The sequence below is a fragment of the Eufriesea mexicana genome, unplaced genomic scaffold (assembly GCF_001483705.2).
Source record: "Eufriesea mexicana isolate 0111107269 unplaced genomic scaffold, ASM148370v2 scaffold13974, whole genome shotgun sequence".
Lineage (NCBI taxonomy): Eukaryota > Metazoa > Arthropoda > Insecta > Hymenoptera > Apidae > Eufriesea > Eufriesea mexicana.
The window spans coordinates 12,317-22,800 of record NW_016921454.1 but is presented as its reverse complement, the minus strand read 5'-3'; the positions used below and the strand labels follow the sequence as shown (position 1 = coordinate 22,800).

Genomic DNA, 10,484 nt, shown 5'->3' with positions numbered 1-10,484 from the left:
CCTGTAATTAAAGTCAATGGTATAAAATGTATAGACACTGCAAGAACTTTGCTACTATCACATACTGATCATTTGCATGCCTGATATAATAGAAATAAGAAGAGTAATTAACGTTAAGAGTAATATAATGAAGAAATGAATTAAATTTAAATTTACCTGCAAATTTGACATTGCCTTTAGAGTGCCATAGCACTAAAGGTGACTAATTGGTGGTAGAGATACAGCAATTACCGGATTGGTGGCTGTACAATATGTATCCATTGATTCGTCACTCTTTCATTGTTCAATTTGTATAACCGTCATTTGAAATCGGAGAAAGAGTCCTCATGAAAAAGTATTTGGTTCTGACTAGGAATTAAGATAGTAATTTTCCTCTCGTTGACAGAAGTTAAAATTAAAAGGAGGAATATTAAAAACGTTTGAAAATGTCATTTTCTAAAGCACGGATACAACGATTTAACGAATGTGAAAGTAAGTAAATTTATTACTTTATTCCTATATTTTGGTACCCTTACGATATATATATACAATCTTGTATAAACATGTTTATTGTACTATTACCTCGTTAATAATTATTGTATTTTGAAATCTTCTGGAAGTTATCGAGTATCTAAAAGATCGCCATTATTTGGCCAGAAGTAAGTGATGTAAAACATATAAATATTAATATGAAATAATGTTTATCTATATATATATATACACACACACGTATAGTACTTAACTTCTCTTAGTTGTACAATCTTTGTTAGTGTTTATTTTATAAGAATTATGATAATTAATACATGATATTATTAAGATAAGTTAATTATGAAATAAGTCAGTCCAAAAAATTGGATTGTATTTCACGTTGAATAGATACAGATTATTGCAGGCTGTACCTGGTATTTCAATGTTCTCAGACAAACAAGCCCCTGCATCAAGAAATTTGCTCTCATTATGATTGTAAACTATTTTCACCTGAAATGGGAATCCTTTTTATTGTTTTTACATGTATTATTAGCTCTTTTACTTTTTCGAATGTTCAATATACTATTAATCTAATGGAATGAACATTTTTTCAAATATTTGAAGAATAAAATGAATTTGATCCTTAAGCAATTGCCAGAATAATTAAAACCTATCTATGTTCAACATGTTATTTATATAGAAAATAGAAAAGAAACAGAAATAGAACATGTTTTCTCTTGTTCTTCAATTTCTATTTCAAAAAGGAAAATTATTACAGATGATGTACCTCCACCAGGGTCCTATGATCCGAAGATTGACAGTAAAGTGAAAGGTTTTGCTATTGAAAAATCAGAAAGATTTCATGATAACAAAAGCATTGGAAGTGCTGAGTACAATTTATCAGTATGCACTAAAAACACCAGTAATATAGTAGCCAGTTTTAGAACGGTAAGAAATCAAGATCAGTTAAAAAAAAAATTACATATTAAAACTCATTCCTGGTAAATAAAGTACCAAACTGATTGATGATGTTTGTAGAGGATATTTTAATTTGAAAAACAACTCATTTATAGCCACAATTACCACGAAAACATAATGGGGAACAAATTCAGAGATCCAGCCAGAAGGTAAAACCTCGCGCGCTTATTTCTGCCAACGACCAAAAATTAAAATACAATTCAGAGCATCAACTCGCAGACCTTCAAGTAGAATGTTCTAATAAAGACAAAACAATACAAGAGTTGGAAAGACATGTTGAGGACTTGAAACAAGAAGTGCGAAAGTTAGAATTGGAACTCGATGAATTACAAAACAAGCAAGCGAAAGTGGAAGAGCAACACAGAAAGGATATAGAAACAATGGTTGTGAAATATTTTTCACAATGATTTTATTTTCAGCAAATTTTTATTTATAATTGTACTTTATAGACCAAATTGCAACAAGAAGTTTTACATGGCTACGATGAAAGGCATCAAACCGAAGTAAAGCATCTTCGTTGCCAGTTATCGGAAGTATCAGAAGAGAAAGAACGCGAAATCGAAGCAAGGAAAATTATGGAAGGCGATCTTAGGAACCGTATTGCAGATTTCTCAAAAAGAATAGTTGGCTTAGAATCTGAATTGGCCGAAAAAAAATACGCAAATACACAGAAGGTAAATATAGTCTGAGAATTATTACTGAAAAATATTAAAAGTTCAGATCATTAAAAAATTTGTTGTGTACAGGTTCAAACTCTTGAAGCACAAATCGAAGAATTAACAACAAAATTAGAAACGATAACAGTGAGCCATAAACATGAAATTAATTTATTGGAGCAAGAAAAAACCAAACTCAATTCATACATTAGTGATTTAACCGATGAAAGCGATCAATTGGAGCTGAAGTTACAACAACGACAGAACGTCATTTTTGAACTACAAGCGCAATTATCTACTCTTCAGTGTGAATTAGATGAACTAAAAGCGGAATATGAAAATCTCGTCGAAAATTCTTCGAAGCAAATGGACAGTGTTAAATATAAATATCAAGAAGAAATTGATAAATTAAAAATCAATTTTGAAGAAGAGAACATAATTCTCGTAAATGAAAATCAATTGGAACGATCGCGTAGAATAGAAATTGAAGCTAAAGTAAAAGATGTTGAAGGGCAAAATAAATTCCTTGTAGAAGGATTGGTAGAAGTTCAAGAACTTTATAATAATGTAAATATTAAAAGTTATAGTTATTTACACAATGAAAGGGAAATTTATCTCATTTTTTATTTGATATAGGTTCGTAATTCTTTACACCATGCGCAACAAGAATTAGAAGAATCCAATGAAAAACATAATCTTGTTTTGAACAAGCACAAAGTGGATTTAGATTATATAATGAAACGCCATGATGAAGAAGCATTTAAATTAAAACAGTACCTGGAAAATGAAAAATTAAGTTACTTGAAAGAGATAGAAAATGTACATAAATTGTTTCATTTTTTCATATATATTTTAATTTTAAATGTAATAAATGATAAATTTTTCGTTTTACTTTAATATATTTTTGTAGTCGATGATAGCAAATCATAAATAAATAGCTGAAATTAAAGAAGCAGCGGTTAGAAATCTTGATGAAGAAAAAAAATAAAGTTAGCAACATGCTGATAAAATGGTAGAGAATGCAGAGTCAGTTACAAGAGAAATATTAGCAGTTTATCGTACGAATGCGAGGACAGAGTAAAAAGTGGTCGCTGATAATGGTGAAAGTAAGCAGATCTCACGTGCGTAAAATTAAAAACGTCACTAATGGAGTGCTTTTCAATAATGTGTCAATTAAATTTTTTGTTTTGTTAAGGAAAACATACTACACTGAAAAAATTTTTATATGTAGGTGATATTTGGTTTTTGAAATTTCTTTAAATCTTCTTCTACTTCTCAGTTTCGATTTGCACAAGTATTTTATTCTCTCTTGTAAGAACATTTATGTATAATTTTGAAGTAAAGTTATTAATGTAGGTGAACTAGCTATGATTAGGGAGGTTATCATCAACTACAAAAACATAACAAACTATAACAAAAAATGAATTTTTCTTTTCTTTTTTTATCTAAACATATAGACATATACTAAATGGTACAAAATTTGTATTGTTATCTATATTTTACATTATATATATTATAGATTATACCTATATATATACATCTGGGTATAGACATAATAGATATACATATTTACGAGAATATTTTATTTATACAGGAAAATTCTAAATTACTTGAAGAAGAACGAAACAAATGGAAAAGTTTGGAAAAATCAATTATGGAGAAACTTGAGGAAGAAAAAGTCCGTCGAGAAGCAATTGAAGGGTGAGTTGTGTCATTCTGTGAGATTAGAGTATTAATTTTATGCCACAATAATATAGTAATTGGAATTCTACCCATTTAGAGAAATGAAAACGCTCTCTAAATATAATCAGCAACTCTTAAAAGATTATCAAGAGATTCATGAGAAATATGATGAGGCAGTTAGTCAACATAATCACCAGCAAAGAATTAAGCATGTGTCACAGCTAAAAGATAAAATCAATGAATTTGAACAGGTGTGCTTCATTGTCTATTTTGAATTCATTATTTTATATTTAATTTGGTATTTTTTAAATAACATTTTCTTTTGCAATATTATTAATGTTCTTAATATTTAATACTTAATTTTTAAATTATTTAATGTTTTGTATGCATGTATTGCATGTTAATTAATTTTGTTGATTTCATTTATCTTTGTTTTATTATCAATAAATATTTAGTTGTGGTTATAGTGTACAAAATTTGTTATTTTTATTTTGCATGAAATATATACTTGTTAATATCTGGCATGAATTCAGATCAATGTGCTGAGAAAAATGTACTACTCTCAAGGAATTTTTATCATGTACATTATTTCTTCTCCAAAATTTCTTTAAATTTTATAATCTGCAATTTCTATGATATTTACCAAATATTTTATGAGAACGTTCATGTTTAATTTTTAAATTGAAGTTATTAATGTAGGTGAACGCTATGTTTAGAGAAGCAAGGATTACGACATTAGATGAAAAACTTGCACAGAAAGATGTGGAAATTACGAGACTTTCCGTAACCCTCGAAGCACTAAAGAGTTCCGCAGAAACGCAGGTAAATTTTATAATGTAATCCAGAATATATGTAATATTCCTTGTTAATATAACAATTTATTTTATATTTGTACATGTATTCAATTACAAGTAATCCTTTAAAATAATTGATTCAATAAATTTAGGAAAGTTTTGGACAAAGTTTACAAATGGAATTAGATCGAGCTGAAACTGAATTAGCAGAAAAAAAAGGAGAACTTCGAGCCTTAAAAGATCAGATTCGAGCAGAGGCGGCAGAGATGGTGGCTAGAAGGAAGAGGTACTAGATTTTTTGTAGAAATAACAATTTGTACATATACACAATGTATAATTATGATTTCAAGTGACATAGCTAAACGAAAATCAGGATTCAGATTTCTGAAATTTGTGGGAGTCTCAAAATTTATCAAATATTTTATAGATTTTGGAACATTTTCGCAGACCTGTAACTTTCCGATCTTGATATTTTCTACTAACGAGATATTTTTGAAATACGTCTCCATCTTATTTCAATCATCTAATATATATACATAATTTTTTAAAACGTTATTTAGGTTCGAAGTTATAATGTCTGAAAATCAATCATCAGTCGCTGCTTTAACTAAACGTTTATCGCAAAGCAATGCTGAAGTGGAAAGATTACAGCATGAATTAAAACGTGGCGAAGATTGTATCAATGAACATCGTGACTTACTAAGTATCATGCGTGACAACTCTCAAATGGTACATGAACAGGTGCACGTTTTGATGCAACAGTTAGATGCTAAAAAGGGATTGGTTGATCAATTCGAAGCTGAAACTTTGAGTGAAGTGGAAACACTAAAAGTTATATTTGAAAATAAAATCGACGATTTAAGGAAAATAGCAACGATGGAAGTTGCACAATTACAAGCCGAAAGTGATTCAAAAACCGCTAAAAATGTTGTGGTAAAGACACAAATCATTAAATAATTCTTTAAATATAATAAGAATAATTATTTAACAAGTAAAATAAATCGGTATTTAATTAAAAACATTAGATGAAAAATCAACTTCACGAAATGGCTAATCATCTTGCTGAAGCACAAACCATGCTACTTAAATTAGAAGAGAGGAACGATGTTCAAGAGGTCGAAATTTCTCGAATAGAATTGCTTAACAGCAAACTTAATGAACAATTAAACGAACGTGAAATAGCAATAGAAGAAATTAATAAATTATTAAAGCATCAATCAAAAAATCTTGAAGTCATCAAAGAAGTATGCTTGCTATATTAACTGTATTTTTCTTTTAGCAATATAGAACATGAACACAAATCTTTCATTTATAGGCAAATTTGAAAATACAAGAACTTACTGATAAAATCGAAAGTCTAGAAGAAAAAGACTGTCACATGCAGGTAACATATAATTTAGGTTCCCCTTTATGTTTCAGAAATGTACAAAACAGTACAAGATTTATATTGTTATCTATATTTTACAATATATATATACGCACGTAATAGATACACATATTTATGAGAATATTGAATTCTTATAGGAGAATTATAAATTACTTGAAGAAGAACGAAACAAATGGAAAAATTTTGAAAAAGCAATTATAGAGAAACTTGACGAAGAAAAAGTCCGTCGAGAAGCAGTTGAAGGGTGAGTTGTGTCATTCTGTGAGAGTAGATTATTAATTTTATGCCACAATAACATAGTAATTGGAATTCTACCCATTTAGAGAAATGAAAACGCTCTCTAAATATAATCAGCAACTCTTAAAAGATTATCAAGAGATTCGTGAGAAATATGTTGAAGTAGTTGATCATCATAATCACCAGCAAAGAATTAAGCATGTATCACAGCTGAAAGATAAAATCAGTCAACTTGAACAGGTGTGCTTTATTATATATTTTGAATTCGTCATTATTTTATATTTGATTTGGTATTTTTTTAATAACATTTTCTTTTGCAATATTATTAATGTTTTTAATATTTAATACTCAATTCTTCAATTACTTAATGTTTTGTATATGTGTATTGCATGTTAATTGATTTTGTTGATTTTGTTCGTCTTTGTTTTATTATCAATAAATATTTAGTTGTGGTTATAGTGTATAAAATTTGTGTTATTTTTACTTTGCATAAAATATATACTTGTTAATCTCTTGCATGGATTCAGATCAGTGTGTGTGTGTAAATTATTTGTTTATATGATTGCAGTGCATATGTTTAATGAAGACAGTTTTTCAAATAGATATTTAATTTTATATTCATTTACTTACTTACAAACTTGAGCTTTTTTCAGATTTAGATGTTAATGTATGAAGTATGTTGGTTGTTTATAAAATAAACCTGATAAAACTTAATATCTTTTTCAGGACTTACATGTCAAGATGAGGACGATAGAACAACAACAAAAAATAATCGAAAAGCTGAAAGCAGAAGAAAAATGTTCATATAGTAAAGGGAAGGAAAACATGGTAGGAATCCCAAAGAGTACTCATACGACTCCCGTTTCTTCTCCTCATAAACTACTAACTCCGTTAAGGAATCGGAATGAGTAATCGTAGCATAGTTATATCGTGTGTTTATGATTATCATAAACTAGTGTTAATAATAATTATTGCATTAATAACTATCATACAATCATTCATACTGTAATTTATATAAATATGCATGTTAGTAATAGTTCTCCTATTAGGTGTAAAGTTATGAGTCACTATGTGGTTAACTTTTTTGCTACAATACATATTTACAATTGTAACATTACGAAACTTAGCAAACTGAATATCGAATTTAATATTCTATGTGAAGTAAAATGTTGATTCGTCGTTACTTTAGAAGTCTGTTATAATAATATTTAATTCTAATGTTTATGTATTTAAACAACATTGACTGCTTAAATGTACATTCTATTCATAAGATTGATATTAAATGGAAATGAATTTTATTTATTTGACAGATCTGTTTATTTCTAACAGTTTAATATATTTAATAGTATAGAAAAACAGGTTTTGTGTTAAATCCTTGTCATTTATAAGTATAGCCCGATTTTTTAACATATTTTATCAAGTTCTATATATAAGTGGCATCGTTTGCCAAAGATGAAATTATCGAATATTCCAAAAAGTAGTATATAAAATTTATTGAGACGGATATCGAAATATATCTTTGGCAAACGATGCTAATTAATAGGTCTTATCACATGGTGGTGGCTATGCAATCGAGACCCGTGCCTACATACATTACTAAAATATAATAATGATATAAAACATAGTACCAAATATCATGGAAAATAAGTTAGAAAATCTGTTTCAAAATGATTATAGGAAATAATTAAAAGAAGCAATACAGAATAAAATACAAAATTTGTTACAAAATAAATTACACAGTAAATTACAAGATATAGGATGTCGAACATTGCAACAAAAGAAGAGCAATTAATAATGAGACGAAAATAAAAGATGAGAGGAAGAATTGATAGTTGCATAAGATCACTGGGTAATGAAATGAGACATAATTTTTTAAAAACGGGACAGGCGTTGCCATTTATGGCGCTTTAAAAGTCGCAAGAATAGTGGAAAAAGTCACGCGAGCGACAACATAAGGCACTATATATTTCGAAACTTTGGTTTTCTTAATTTTATATGAAAACGAGATAAGCTTCTAATTGCCGATCGTGATCTATCGAATTTCAAGAGATTTTATTATAGTTTATTGCAAATATATGCTTCCTATAATTTGTAATAACAATATGTACACTAATTTACATATGTACAACTATTTTTTTTTATATAAAAATACCATTTACTGCCTCGTAGCTATAGTTTTTAAGGTATAAGTGTTTAAAACAACATTTTAAAGTTAAAAAAGGAAATAGTTGCTAAAAATGATATTAACCAAAGGGACCCTACACCCTATATCTATCATTCATCATAAAATAACCTAAAATTCGCGTTTTTAACACATTTTACGAATTTACATAACTTATATATACCTACTATACATCTAACAAAGCTTCCACACGTTTTTTATCGTACATTTATAGAATTTTTTAAAAGTGTGTTCAATAAAGGTGGTCATAATGCTCATTTATAAAATTTTGTAAGTAATATATAATATATATTACTATATATTATATTTTTATTAATTTACAACGTTTTTGTAGTGGAAATTAAGCATTCTTTACCTTCTCATTTTCGTAACAGAAACATATTTGTATTTGCTTCATTAGTATTAATAAATATAAGAGACATCGATTGATATTTTACATCGATACTATTTCAAAGAAACAGCATTTTCCCGCCACAAAAATACCTAGCTTGTCCGGCCGCAGCCAACTTCCGGTTGGCGGCAAAGCGGGTATGCCGGTAATAAATGCTGGAATATTCTCACGCATCAAAGTGAAACATTAAAGATTTCCACAAAACGTTTCAGTAATGATAATACTGATTGACGTTTCAATTACTACAACTGAAGAAATATATATTTAACAACAATAACGCAACGCGTCGGGTATTAATTTATGGTACTGCAATTGTAGCTTACGTTTGCAACATTATCTCAATATTTACGAACCGAACAGAGCACAAGTGTAAGAAATTGTGAAAAGTTTACGAAGTTCAAAATTACTAACTGTGAATATTTCTTCGGTGGTAATATAATACACGTGGAAAAAAGTGATGTGACATAATGCCAATCATACAACGAAACATGTGCGAAATGAAATGGTGTGAGTGCGGATCGTAATACTATCGCATAGTCCCCTATCGTCCACTGTAGAAGATTTTAGATTTCGATGTCCACTAGGATATTTGAACATATTCACTGTAGATAGGCAGCTTGTTAACAGTTTTTCCAATTTTTCTTTAATCTTGAAGTTCAATTGCGAAGTAGCTACGTATTATTGCTTATACATTCTAAACTTCGATTGTGGATTAAGATATTTCATTACTCCTGCATAGAATAGATTGTTCTGCAACCAGTACGGCAATTATTTTACGATTGAAGGTGCATATATGAAATAAAGTGACGGAAAAGCAAGCTCCTGCGACTACGTGCTACACAGTTTACTTTTCTCGCTTATATTACTGCAATTAGGATTTTCGGTTAGGTTCTTTTTACATACCAGTGTAGAGTGGAATTTTCTCTAACGGGGTTGATTATTTTTTTTTGCGTTTCGAGCATGCGTTTTCCAAAAATAGTGCCGAAAGTGTGAGTGAGTGACAGGTCGTGCTGCGCAGTTTACTTTTTTGACTTATATTTGAAAAATTAGGCTTCTGACTCCGGTTTTTTTTATTTATCAGCGTAGAGTGAATTTTTCTTGAACGGGATTGGATACTTTTTTTGCGTTTCGAGCATGCGTTTCCCAAAAATAGTGCCGAAAGTGTGAGTGAGTGACAGGTCGTGCTGCGCAGTTTACTTTTTTGGCTTATATTTAAAAAATTAGGCTTTTGACTCTGGTTTTTTTTATTTTATATATATATTATGTATTACTATATATTATAATTTTATTATTAATTTTATAATTATTTTTATTAATTTATAACGTTTTTGCTGTGGAAATTAAGCATTTATTAATTTATCATTTTCGTAAGAGATACGTATTTGTATTTGCTTTATTGATATTAATAAATATAAGAAACATGGTTGATATTCTACATCGATACTTTAGCATATGGCTATTTCAAAGACGCAGCATTTTCCCGCGTGAAAAATGCACAGATTGTCTAGCGTCAGTTATCTTCAGTTCCGCGCCAAATGAACATACCGGTAACAAATAGTGGAATAATTCTGTACGTCAAAGTGAAATATTAAAGATTTCCACCAAACGTTTAATAAAGTAGTGATATCGCTAATTAAAGTTTTAATTGCTACAACTGACGATATATATATTTAAGAACCATAACGCGACGTGTCGGGTATTAGCTTGCGACACTGCAGTTGTAGGTTAC

General features: G+C 29.1%; 1 protein-coding gene across 1 annotated transcript; it reads left to right on the top strand.

Moving 5' to 3' along the window:
- Positions 1-214: 214 nt before the first annotated feature.
- Positions 215-7,094, top strand: LOC108553912 (paramyosin). The gene is given in 17 exon segments (XM_017909000.1): positions 215-471; positions 1,226-1,395; positions 1,521-1,808; positions 1,875-2,099; positions 2,172-2,648; positions 2,718-2,900; positions 2,992-3,063; positions 3,676-3,782; positions 3,862-4,015; positions 4,464-4,586; positions 4,711-4,844; positions 5,119-5,491; positions 5,584-5,802; positions 5,874-5,942; positions 6,083-6,189; positions 6,269-6,422; positions 6,909-7,094. Coding segments are annotated over 17 exon segments (3,087 nt in total). The 5' UTR covers positions 215-425.
- The last annotated feature ends 3,390 nt before the right edge of the window (positions 7,095-10,484 follow it).